Source organism: Procambarus clarkii, chromosome 6 (genome assembly GCF_040958095.1).
Source record: "Procambarus clarkii isolate CNS0578487 chromosome 6, FALCON_Pclarkii_2.0, whole genome shotgun sequence".
NCBI lineage: Eukaryota > Metazoa > Arthropoda > Malacostraca > Decapoda > Cambaridae > Procambarus > Procambarus clarkii.
In genome coordinates, this window is record NC_091155.1 from 28,229,453 (window position 1) to 28,242,577 (window position 13,125).

The window sequence follows — 13,125 nt, forward strand, 5'->3', positions numbered from 1 at the left end:
AGTCGTATTTCATATAAAAATGCGCTGATATTTGTGCTATGGATAATAATTGTTTATCATCAAACGTTGTAGAGTAAGTTGCACGCTCCTTACGAACGCGCACGACCCGGGGCTCCAGGCCGCACTTACCATACTTGGCTCCTGTCTCTCTCACACCAGCGCCACTTGCACTTGCTAAGGTTTGCTATACGCTTCATCTATAGGTGAGACTAGAAAGTGACTTGTTTCTTATATTTCGATGTTTACAGCGTCTAAAAACTGGGCGGTCCAGTTGACGCTTCCTTCGCCGCCGACTCTCAACCCCTCGCATGCTCCTTTATAATACCTCAGGTATACCAAGATTTAGCTTTGGGCGTGTATATAGCTGCGCATATATGTTCACTTAGCTGTTATTATCAACATGAGTCTGGGTTATCGGCCCTTCATAAGTTCTTCGTGTTCTCAGGTTGGGGGTGGTACCCGGGTCCACTGGAGGGCCGTAGTATATAATAATAATAATAATATTTATTCAGGTAAAAGTACACACACACATACAAAATGAGTTACAAACAGAATATTGGATTTCTTGATAGAACTGGTATATACTTTGCCTAAAGCCATTAATATGTGCAGCGTTTCGGGTAAGTATTGCGGTACGGATCCCGACCCTTATCATGGGTTTGTGTACAATTACTCTTTCATTCTCATATGAAATATATTATACACAATGGCAGCAAATATACTTTGATGCAAACACGCTAACAATACACTTTTTGGGCATTGTTCGAGACATTAATTCATTTTTGTAAAAGGGATTTTGTATGAGTCGGGGAATGTGAGTAATTGACACTTCACCTTACTTTAGGATTATGGAGATATTTGAGTCATTTCTATGTGGAACTTCATGTTTTTGTTGTAAACTAAACTAAATTATCACCAAGTTGTTTGGACACTTATTGCTATATTATTTTACTTCTAAGACGATCTCATGAGTCCTTATCCAGAAGGCATCGTCCCTCATGGGTTTTTCCTGTCCTAATCTTTAGGTAAACAATTGTTATATGGTTCTACAGTAAATACAGAACACTTTGAAGCACAATTTGCATACAGATTTTCTGACCTAACTTTACTTGTGACTTTAGGAATGTGAAGCATTCTGTCTAATGGGTGTTTGGTCAAAATAAACTAGCTTATGAGGTTATGACAAAATGACTTGCCAAACACTGACTATAACCCTTCTAAAATTTCTCAAAGTGCTACACTTTTTAAACGATTGGTAGCCACGCCACAAGCGCTCTGCACGCCACGGCACAAGCGCTCTGCACGCCACGGCACAAGCGCTCTGCACGCCTCGGCACAAGCGCTCTGCACGCCACGGCACAAGCGCTCTGCACGCCACGGCACAAGCGCTCTGCACGCCACGGCACAAGCGCTCTGCACGCCTCGGCACAAGCGCTCTGCACGCCACGGCACAAGCGCTCTGCACGCCACGGCACAAGCGCTCTGCACGCCTCGGCACAAGCGCTCTGCACGCCACGGCACAAGCGCTCTGCACGCCACGGCACAAGCGCTCTGCACGCCACGGCACAAGCGCTCTGCACGCCACGGCACAAGCGCTCTGCACGCCACGGCACAAGCGCTCTGCACGCCACGGCACAAGCGCTCTGCACGCCACGGCACAAGCGCTCTGCACGCCACGGCACAAGCGCTCTGCACGCCACGGCACAAGCGCTCTGCACGCCACGGCACAAGCGCTCTGCACGCCACGGCACAAGCGCTCTGCACGCCACGGCACAAGCGCTCTGCACGCCACGGCACAAGCGCTCTGCACGCCACGGCACAAGCGCTCTGCACGCCACGGCACAAGCGCTCTGCACGCCTCGGCACAAGCGCTCTGCACGCCTCGGCACAAGCGCTCTGCACGCCTCGGCACAAGCGCTCTGCACGCCTCGGCACAAGCGCTCTGCACGCCTCGGCACAAGGACATTGCACACTTTTTATTTATGTGCAAATTAAATAGTAATTCAAGATTTTGATATGGGTTTAAGTCAAAATTAGTAAATACTGTACTGTAATTACTGTACATGTAATTGGACTTTTAAAAAAAATTACAGGCTTGGAAAGGATACGCAAGTGGGATCAATTTCCATGACAGTTGTGCTACAGGGTCACTGTCCTGTGTATTCAACCTATCCTCTAGATTAGATAGTACCTATTGTGACGGTCGTCAATAGTCACAAATTCGTACGTACTTAGCTTTTAGATAGTACAGTAGTACTGTATACTGACTAGTAAGGAATTCTTTTAAAATAAGCTAAATAATAAACTTAAATATTCTTAGGCCTAGTATAGCACACACATGTACTATATTAGGCCTCCAATATCTTGTATTAGGCCTAGGAAGATTAGGCAAGGTTAGTTTAGTTTGTCAAAGCAACACAAGTAAAAAATAGTTTACCGGTTTGTCCAACTCAATAGTTCAGATTTCTACTTTCTAATTTCCTTGTACTTTGGTATATATACTATGGTACTAACTTACTGTCTTTAAATACTATATAATTCTTGTGTTTTTTCAGGTGACAAAAATAAAAAGCAATGTTGGACATTCGACCAAATCATACGATATATGTAAACAACCTGAATGAAAAGGTTAAAAAAGAGGGTAAGTCATCTTCGTTTCATAATTTAAAAATTTCTTATGTAGCCTAGGAAATGACATGTTGCAAGTAATAAATGAAATTTGAAGACTTTAATTTTATAACTCCAATAAAGGTACCTTGTGGATTTCACAAGATTGCTTTTCTTGGGTGTCTATAATAACCCAGAGACTGCTTTTGCACATTGCCATGAAACTTGAAACAGTGTGACGATACAGGAAAGCTCCCTATTGTCATTGCAGTTTGTACTATAATATCTTTTCAGTTTCATTTATATATTTATTGAGTTATTGCTCAAATCAAACTTTGAGTGTCTTTGATCCATACCAGAGATATAATATGCAAATGTTTGTAGTGCTAACTCTAGTAGTTTCTGCTTTATAAATTATCATAATTGCTTTATTATTTAGCTGTATTTTCTTGGTAAGTACTGTACAGTGCAACTTTGATTTGGTGACCTACACTGGACAAGACCCAATTCATTGGAGTGATAGATTCATTGTAACTGTGATGCATTTAGGAGGAAGGGATGTGATAATCTTAATTGCAATTCTTGAACCAAGATATATAAATAGCCAGGCATATAAGCAAGTTTGCAGGCAGGTTTAGTAAGAGCTTTTTGATGTGAACACCATTGACCAATTCTCTGGCCACCAATTGTCCCATTTGACCATACTCCCATTATTAAAAAAAATTGAAAAAATATATATTGGAAATGCCTTGCCTTGATGAACAAAATGGGTATTCCCAGGCATATTGGCCTTGAGATGAGAGGTTTGTTTCAAAGATTACCAACTAGGGTTGGTAATCTTTGAAATATTGTAATGTTCCCCCAGCAGGTATTTCTCCCATGGGTTTCAGTTGATAAGGGTTCCCTGATTTTTTTTTCCCCGCTGTGTAGGCCTGTTCATTTTCATTGTTCAGTGTATTTGATACCTTTCTGTTCATGCTCATATTCTACTAGGTTTTCCTTGCACTGTTTCTGCCTCTGACAGCTGAGTGGACAGAGCTCTGGATTCGTTGTCCTTAGGTTCTGGGTTCGATCCTCGGTGGAGGCGGAAACAAATGGGCAGAGTTTCCTTCACCCATAATGTTCCTGTTCACCTAGCAGTAAATAGGTACTTTACCTGGAAATTGTAGCTGTTACAGACTGCTTCCTGGGGGTTGTTTAACGAAAAGGAGGCCTGGTCGAGGACCAGGCCGCGGGGACGCTAAGCCTCGAAATCATCTCAATATAACCTCAAGATAGCCCCTGTACTTGCTTAGTTGTTACACACAGAAATCACACTAACCTGATGCATCAAATGAACAAATCCACAAAGGCCATGACGAGGATTCAAACCTGCGTCCGGGAGCATCCCAGACACTGCCTTAATCGACTTAGCTACGACAGGGTAAAAGAGTTGAAACCGAAGTTCTACTGAACTTACTGGATCCTGCAGCCTCTCCGAGGCACAAACTAGGGTTTTACACAACCCCCCCTCCCTGCACTCGACCTATGTCAATAGGCCATTCTCCCTCTTCGCCCTTACATCATTACACCTTTTACCCTGTCGTAGCTCAGTCGATTAAGGCAGCGTCTGGGATGCTCCCGGACGCAGGTTCGAATCCTCGTCACTGCCCTTGTTAATTTGTTCACTTGCTTAGTTGTGGTTGTGGGGCTTGAGCTTTGGCTTTGATCCTACCTCTCAACCATCAATCAACTGGTGTACAGATTCCTGAGCCTTTTGGGTTTGTATCATATCTACATTTGAAACTGTGTGTAGTCTGTCTCTACCACATCACTTCCTAATGCATTCCATTTGTTAACTTCTTTGACAATGAAAAACTTATTTATAATGTGTTGGTGGCTAGTGACTCATTTGAGTGCAGTACTAAGTTTCCACCCATGTCCCCCATACCTGTGGGGCTTTGCAAGTTGGGGTGGCTGGTGCCAAGCTCTTTGTTGGAAACAACTGTGGCCAGTTTGGTTCTGGGCTTTTCTGTGCTGTGCCCCTTGAGTTTTTCTTCATTTTCCAAATTTTCAGAGGCAGGATATATGTGGGGGGGTTTCTTGCCCTTTTCTCACTCTTGAGTTTTTTCCTGTCCTCTGTTGTGATGTGAAGCTTTCTGGCTCTTCTCTCATCAAAGCCTAGAGGTGTGGTAGTTCTCATCTTCCTTGTTGGCAGCATGGTTTATCTTGGTCCTGTTGTTGCATGTGCTTTGGCTTGTCATCTTGCTGTTTCTTCAATTTGGAGTACAGTATTGCCTTCTTGATTTTTTTTTTTTTTTTTTTTTTTTTTTTTTTTTTTTTTTTTTTTTTTTTTTTTTTTTTTTTTTTTGAGGAAATATCTACTCTGCGATGGTCTCATTTTGGTGTTGAATGATGCCCCCCCTGCCATTCTCTAAGGGCTACTCTGGAGTTCATCACATCAGCTCACTACATGTTGTGTTCCCTTTGTACTTTCCTTCCATGTTGGAGGAAAGTACAGTACAAGTGATTTGAAGAGTACGTCCAATGTGATGGGATCCCTGGATTTGAAAGTTCTTGAAATCCATCCGATCATTTTTCTGGCTGACGTAATATTTGCTTGGTTATGGTCTCTAAACGTTTGGTCATCAGCCATAGAATAGGGCTGTTCTTTCTACTCAAGGTTCAGCTGCCGGATACTGCTAACTTAATCCTTTTTTATGATGATGTATCAGTGTATTTTTAAAAGTACAGTACCTGTAATGAGTAACAATCTATGACCACTGTGCCAAGTGCAGGTGTAATAAAGTACCATGATGCAGTGGATGTGTTTGGGCATTGTATGTTTTGGATCCTGGTCCATTTAATACTGTATGGTTTTATGATGGGGGTAGTTTTGATCAAGTTTTGGAGACATTCCTAAATATGAACCCCCATCTATTTGAAAGATAAGATATATCATTTATGTTGATTCTTTATATTGTAACTATTAGAGAAGTGTAATTTTAGTAAGTAAAATTTGGAAGGGCACACATGAATAATGTGGTGATTGAAAGGGAATATTTGTCCCCAGAAATAAGATCAATCTGATTAGTTTGACATACTATTTGAAAAATAATTGTTGGGGATATATTTTAAGTAAAAATAAAATAAACATAAGAATTGCAACTTTTTATTTGTTTTTAACATTGAAATTTCTTTGATAGTTTTTATTATTAATACACTATTAAGATTTTGACATTTAAATCTCACTAACTTCTTTTTCCAGAATTAAAGAGATCTCTCTATGCAATATTCTCCCAGTTTGGTCAAATTCTTGACATAGTTGCATTGAAAACGTTGAAAATGCGTGGCCAGGCTTTTGTAATCTTCAAAGAAATTCAAAGTGCCACAAATGCAATGAGAGCTATGCAAGGCTTCCCATTCTATGATAAGCCAATGGTAAGTAATATTTCGATCTTTACATCTTGGATTCTTCCTTCGCACCACTCTTATAAACACTCATAATTGTTAGAAGCTCCAATAACCACATGTGTTTCAGTCAAAACCAAGGCGCGCGTCGGGTTTGCACCAGATTAGGTTAGGTTCGGTTCGAATAGATTTGGTTCCTATTCGTGGTCTTTACCCTCCCCCCTCTACTGTGGGTGAGTATGGAAATGTATAATCACTCATAGTTGTTAGCTGTTGAAGGGTTTGCTGTGGTGGAAAACCTTGCAGATAGCCCTGTCTAAACATAAGCTTTAGACCTATTCATTCCCATTTTTGCATTATAAGGCTTTAATTAGTCAACTTTCAAAATTGCATTTAACTGTTACCTGGAGCATAGCTGGAAAGGTTCTGGGAGTTGTTCTACTCCCAGAGCCCGGCCTAAGGCCAGACTCGACTTTTGATAACTTGGTCCAACAGGCTGTTGCTTGGAATGGCCCACATATCCACTATCAATGGCCTGCAAGCCCACATATCCACTATAGCCTGGTTGGTCCGGAACTTTTTGCAAGAACTTGTCCTCTTGAAGTTCCTCTTGAATACATCCACCTTTGTTCCAGCAATACAGTATATCTAATGTTTGCTGGGGGGGGGAGTGGTGTTCAACAGCTGTGGACTTCTGATATTCAGACAGTGTTCTCTGATTGTGTCTATGGCACCTCTACTCTTCATGGGTTCTATTCTGCATTTCCTTTCATGTCTTGCTCCATTATGTTATTCTACTGTGCAAATTTGGGACCTGGCCTTCAAGTATCTTCCATGTACAGTATATATTATTTGATACCTTTCTCGTCTCCTTTCCAAAGAGTACATTTTGAGAGCTTTGAGACTGTCCCAATAATTTAGATGCTTTATCATTTCTGTGTGTGCTGTATGTGTTCTCTGTATTCCCTCTAATTCAGAAATCTCTCATGCTCTTAAAGGGGAAGTGAGCACCGAGCAATACTCAAGACAAAACAGCACCAGTGATTTAAATAATATTAGCATTGCTGTAGGGTCTCTGGATTTGAATGTTCTCATAATCCATCCTATCCTTTTCCTGGCCGCCGCTATATTTGCTCAGTTATGTTCACCAAATGTCAGGTTGCAGACATCATAATTCCCAGATCTTTTACATATTGGTTTCCTTCTATGAGTAGGTCTGATTGTGTCCTGTACCCAGTGTACAGGACACAAGTTCCTCGTTTCCATCATACCGAAGTACCTGGAACTTGTCACCTTTAAACATCATTATTTTCAATTGCCCAATCGAAGACTTTATTAATACCTGCCTGTGTTTTTCAGTGTCTTCTACAGAAGAAATTTTCATGCTGATTTTTGTATCGTCTGCAAAGGATGACACGAAGCTGTTGCTAATATTTTTGTCTATATCCAAGATAAGAATGAGAAATAGCAGGGTGCAAGGACTGTGCCCTGGGGTACAGAGCTTTTCACTGCACTTGGGCTTGATCTTATTTGATTGACAGTCACTCTACATTCTGTTTTGACAAGTTGAAAATCCAATGCCCAACTTTACCCGTTATTCCTATTGATTTCATTTTATGGGCTATCATGCCATGGTCACATTTGTCGAATGCCTTTGCAAAGTCTGTGTATATATCTGCATTTGCTTTTCTTCTAAGGCTTCTGTGATTTTGTCATATTGATTGAGTAATTGTGACAGACAGGATCTTCTTGCACTAAATCCATGTTGTCCTGGGTTGTGTAGTTCATTATTTTCCATAAAATTGGAAATTTGATTCCTAATCACTCTTTCAAAAACTTGTATTATGTGTGATGTTGGTGCAACTGGTCTATAATTTTTTGCCAAAGCTTTACTACCTCCTTTGTGCAGAGGAGCTATATCTGCTGATTTAAGTGCTGCTGGTATTCCCTGTATCCAGGCTTTTTCTCCATATTACATTGAGCGCTCGCACCACTGGTACTTTTCATTTCTTTATGAATATTGAATTCCATGATTCAGGATCAGGGGCTGAGTGCATGGGCATGTCAATTTATCTTTCAAAGTTTTCAGAGTTTGTGTTAATATCAGTTATATTATCTGCAGCTTGGATGTCATTCATAAAGATGTCTGGATCTTTAACTTTCATATTGGTTATTGTGGTGCTAAACATAGCCTGTAACTGGCTTCTTAAAATTTCATCAATTTCTTTGTTGTCATCTGTGTTGGTACCTTCAGTTGTAATTAAAGGTCCAATGCTGTGTAGGTTTTTTTTTATTTTGAATATGTGAAAAAATATTTTGGATTTTTCTTTATCTCTTGTATAGCTTCATGTTCCAATCCCATTTCTTCAGACTTGTTGATTGCTTCAATGTCTGCTCCATTTCTTCGACCTCCCTGTTTATATTTATTTTCCTTTCTTGTGATAGTCGTGTCTGCTTAAGCATTTCCAGTATTGTTTTTTTTTTGCTTCTCTTGTACAGTTGTCTGCATTCTCTTTCTGACCCTCCTCGCAGGCACATGCTTCAAGCAGATCTTGTATGCTTCAGCTGTTAGTTGAGCTATTCCCTGTGTGAGAGTTTTGTCGCTTAAGACTGTCTCCCATTGAATGTTTATACGGTCTATATTTTTTCCCCAATCGATCCTCTTATTGTTGAAATTGAATTGATTGAATAGCCCTTCTCGCTTGTTGGTTCTCTTGGAACTACTACCGTTATTAATGTTAGTTTGCACTTCAATGAGCTTATGGTCTGAGTATGTAGTATTTGAGATTGTAGTGTGTGTGATTAGTTCATCATTGTTTGTGAATATCAGGTTTTCGTTCCTAGTTGGTGCTGTAATCTGTTGGTTGGGCGAGAATTTGTCACAGAATCTCAACAGCTCTCTGACCTGCGATTGATTATTTCCAGGTTGGTTTCCTGTTATATTATAGTTTGCCATTCTCCATCTTAAACTGGGTAGATTAAATTCTCCAAGGAAGATATCTGGAACTGGATTTTCTAGATTATCAAGGATAGTCTCTATTTTGTGCATCTGCTCTGTGAACTCCTCAACTGTTGCATCTGACGATTTATTTATTAGAATTATTTGTTGTTGTTATTGTTGTTCTCACCTTTTGTACAATTATCACAGGAATTTCATGAAGTGTATTGTAGCCAATATTTTATTGCATAGCCTCCATGATCTTCACTGTTAAGGGACATGGCTGGAAAATGTCATGTAATCCTCTCTGTTTAACCTTTCATAATCTAAGGCTCTGAACCCTTTCTCCTTTAGAGGAAACTCGTCTGTTCTGGACCACCTAAAGTTACACCGAACACTCACAAATTCAGATCCCGGTAACTTAATCAAAATCGTAATCCACTCAGACAATCTCTCAATTTAAACAATAAAAATGTTGGACTTAAAAGTCGATTTTAGTAACATTAAAACATTGCATTAATATCATAACATTTATAAAAAATTAGATAGCTTGCAATTTGTGCTGTATTACTTGATGTGTGTGTGGTATTTTTCATTTAAGTTTATATACAATTTTAAATATATTGTATGTGCAAGTCATATTTTATACAGGTTGATCAATACTATTTGATGGCAAACATTGATGATTTTATGAATTACTGAGCATTTTATTTATTATTGATCATTTTATTAATTATAGTATTAATGTCCTTATTAGTTTTTAATTGTATTAAACATTTACTCCCAACAGAAAATTGCCTATTCCAAGACAGATTCTGACTTAATAGCTAAACAGAAAGGCACTTATAAGGAACGGGGAAGCAAACGAAAAGAGGAGGAGAAAAAGAAGAAAAAGGGAAAAGAACCTAAAGGAGCAGCAGCAGCTCCTGCTGCGGGAGCAGCGAGTGTTACAGGTTCGTGTTCTTCTCTTGGCCTCACCAGTGGGGCAAGACAGACAACTTGTAATACTACACATGCTTTGATGTGTATTACAATAATAGCACCAAAAGTGTTAATTTTCTTAGCTTTCTGCTTGGACAACACAGTTGACAAGATGATGAACAATATACAGTACTCATCCATTATATGTCATCTTTCCATTTTTTTTAATCCATTTAATATGATGAAAAAATCCTTGCACTCGTAGTCTATCAGGTTACTAAACCTGAGAGCTGCTGATACTCTTGGCCCCTCAGAAACATGTGGTTTCTGAGGCTGATATATATACGAGTACACTCCAGGTATGCTTATTTATTTTGAGCAGAATGTAATATATACTACTATATTTCAGCCAAACCCGGAGCACCTGTGGTTCCTCCTCGGCCTAATCTCTTCAACCAGCCGCCCCCTGCTCACGGTGGTAGTGGAATGGGTGTACCTGAGCAGCCTCCAAACCAGATTCTTTTCCTGACAAATCTTCCTGATGAGACATCTGAAATGATGTTGTCTATGCTCTTTACACAGTAAGTTTTGTTGTTAGTTGAAAGTTCTTTTCAAATTATCTAGGAAAGGTTTAGAACTTTAAATATTTTTAACAGTGGCTTGTCTGTTGCTGTTCAATCTGTTATTAGTAGACTGGTGCAACTACTCCAGGACTTTTAATGTTTTTCATATCTGCTGTTAAAACTGTGTAGAACTTGTACACAAGCTAGTGTGACATTGGCCTCGTCAATATTGTCTTGCCTTATATGTTATTAAACACACACTACTGCTCAGTGTTAAATAGCAGCAGTTCATCTTTTCTATCATAGTTGAGCAAACATTGTTGCTATTTCATACTAGTATGATGCGGTACACCAGATATACTTGAATGTTTTCAAGGAATTTAATTAATCTTTATTTTGTTGAGTCGAGTATGAAAATAAGTTTAGTATACAGTTTGAGATAATGTGATTTAGTTATTGATATATAAGCCAATATATTTATATTTAATTGTAAAAGGGCAACATACAGTATACTGTAAATATAAATTGACTGATCTGCCTATTGGTTAATATTTACTCATATAAGTGCATGTATATGTGTAAACTAGCATAAAGGGAGTGGCAAGATTGATAGTCATCACTACACTAAGCATGAATGTTAAATCAGATTTAAGCATTATTTTGTTATATTAGTGATGAGGAATATACTTGACATGCTATCATTTCTACAGGTTTCCTGGATTTAAGGAAGTGCGTCTTGTACCTGGTCGTCATGATATCGCTTTTGTTGAATTCGAGAATGAATTGCAGTCTGCTGCAGCGAAGGATGCTTTACAAGGTTTCAAGATTACACCGACGCATGCCATGAAAATTGCTTTTGCAAAGAAGTGAAAAGGCTGTACATTAGTTCTTTACATGATAATTTTTAAATTTCATTTCATAGGCATGAATTTAAGCATAAGGTGTACTGTACATGATAGTTTCAGGCATACATTTGATGCATATAAGTAAAATTAACATACCAAAATAGTTTAGTTTTCAAGATGTTACATGGCATGAATGAAAATTACTAAACATTTGTATGCAAGTGAAAACAGATTGGTCTGGTAGTCTGTTATTTGCATTTATGTATAACTATATGATATATTTGTACCTGAAAGTGTCATTTACTCTTTGACAGTGTGGAATGACATGTATTGAAGGCAGAGACTTCAAAGAGGGCATACTTTATACTATTTTTATTAACTTATGTATTGCGTGATCAAGGATAATTATTCTTGCGCTTTCAGAGAGTATGTGTTTGTAAACCAGATTCCTTAATATTACAAGCATTTACATAACAAATTAAGCTTTAAAATCGTCCCTATTTTTGACTCGTCTAATGTTTGAAAAGCATTGTCATTACGAATTATTATAAGTTATATCACTTCATATTAAAAAGAAAAACCTTGTCGAGTGTGATGTTTTAATGCCCATTGTGTGATTCTACTTGCTGTCCCCTCGTGGGCACAGCCTTGGCGTCATGGGAAATTTGTGCACATTTCTGGGCAGTTAAGCATGGTTTCTGCTACCCGCTCCATTCCTCAAATATTATTGGATGTAATGATGCCACATGTTATATAAGTAATTAGAATATTTATATGTGAAGCAACAGGATCTGTCATTTTATAAGGCAATTTTAGAGTGAAAAGTGTAAAATCTCTAATTCTCATAAATTTCTATGGTGAAAAGGTTACAATGGGATGTGTTGTGTAAGGATGAAAGAGTGGGAACACAACTGTTCAGCTGTTCCTGCTTCCGTATAGCCTTGTGGCTCTCGCTGATGTGCCAGCCAATTGTACCATGTATTAATTAATCATGTTTAAGGTCTGCATAAAAATAATGTTTGAATTACATTGTCACTAAAAATACAAAAATGTTGTAGAAAGTGCATTAACACGATCATCAGATGTCCACATGAATGACGGGCACTGATGGTCATACTAATATGACTCGGCCAGCCAGCCAGGCCCCCCCTCCCCTCATAAGGGGCTAGCTGGCTGAGTGGACAGCACTTTAGACTTGTGGACCTATGGACCGAGGTTCGATCCCGGCAGCCAGCGGAAAAACAAATGGGCAGTTTCCTTCACCCTGATGCTCCTGTTAGCTAGCAGTAAATAGGTACCTGGGAGTTAGACGGCTGCTTATTGGGGGGATGGGGTGAAAAAAAAAAATAAAAAAAATGGTAACAGTTGAGAGGTGGGCCGAAAGAGCAGAGCTCAACCCAGGAAGCACAACTAGGTGAATAATAAAGACTGGACTGACGGCACCGAGTACTGAACAATTAAACCATTTAGACCACGTTGTACTGAGAACATGCCAAGTAAGAGTTTTAAATTAAATTAAGGCAGTGCGATTCAATATTGTACATAATGTATCAAGCTTGGCTAAAATTCCATTATTGCACATAATAGATTATGCAATATATATAGCAAGCATTAAATTATGACTTGCAATATCAATAAATGCACTTGACATGGTTTATAAAGAATAGCCATCGCATATTTTTCTTGAAGCTTTAAGCTAAATGTGGAACCTGCAGATAGAACTCTGCCAGCACCAGCAGAGTGAATGCAGCAAGTGGGTCCCAGGATACCTTACCTTGAGGTGCTTCCGGGGCTTAGCGTCCCCACGGCCCGGTCGTCGACCAGGCCTCCTGGTTGCCGGACTGATCAACCAGGCTGTTGG

At 39.3% G+C, this 13,125-nt stretch overlaps 1 protein-coding gene across 3 annotated transcripts; it reads left to right on the forward strand.

Moving 5' to 3' along the window:
- Positions 1-72: 72 nt before the first annotated feature.
- snf (U1 small nuclear ribonucleoprotein A snf) lies at positions 73-11,853 on the forward strand. Of its 3 annotated transcripts, none has more exons than XM_045736075.2 (6): positions 73-203; positions 2,556-2,641; positions 5,855-6,027; positions 9,726-9,888; positions 10,266-10,437; positions 11,130-11,853. In XM_045736075.2, exons 2-6 carry the CDS (start codon positions 2,575-2,577, stop codon positions 11,287-11,289), a joined length of 735 nt encoding a protein of 244 aa, XP_045592031.1. In that variant the 5' UTR covers positions 73-203; positions 2,556-2,574; the 3' UTR covers positions 11,290-11,853. The 3 variants fall into 3 exon arrangements, with proteins under 3 accessions (XP_045592031.1, XP_045592033.1, XP_045592034.1); XM_045736077.2 differs by having other exon boundaries at positions 73-179; XM_045736078.2 differs by having other exon boundaries at positions 203-330.
- The last annotated feature ends 1,272 nt before the right edge of the window (positions 11,854-13,125 follow it).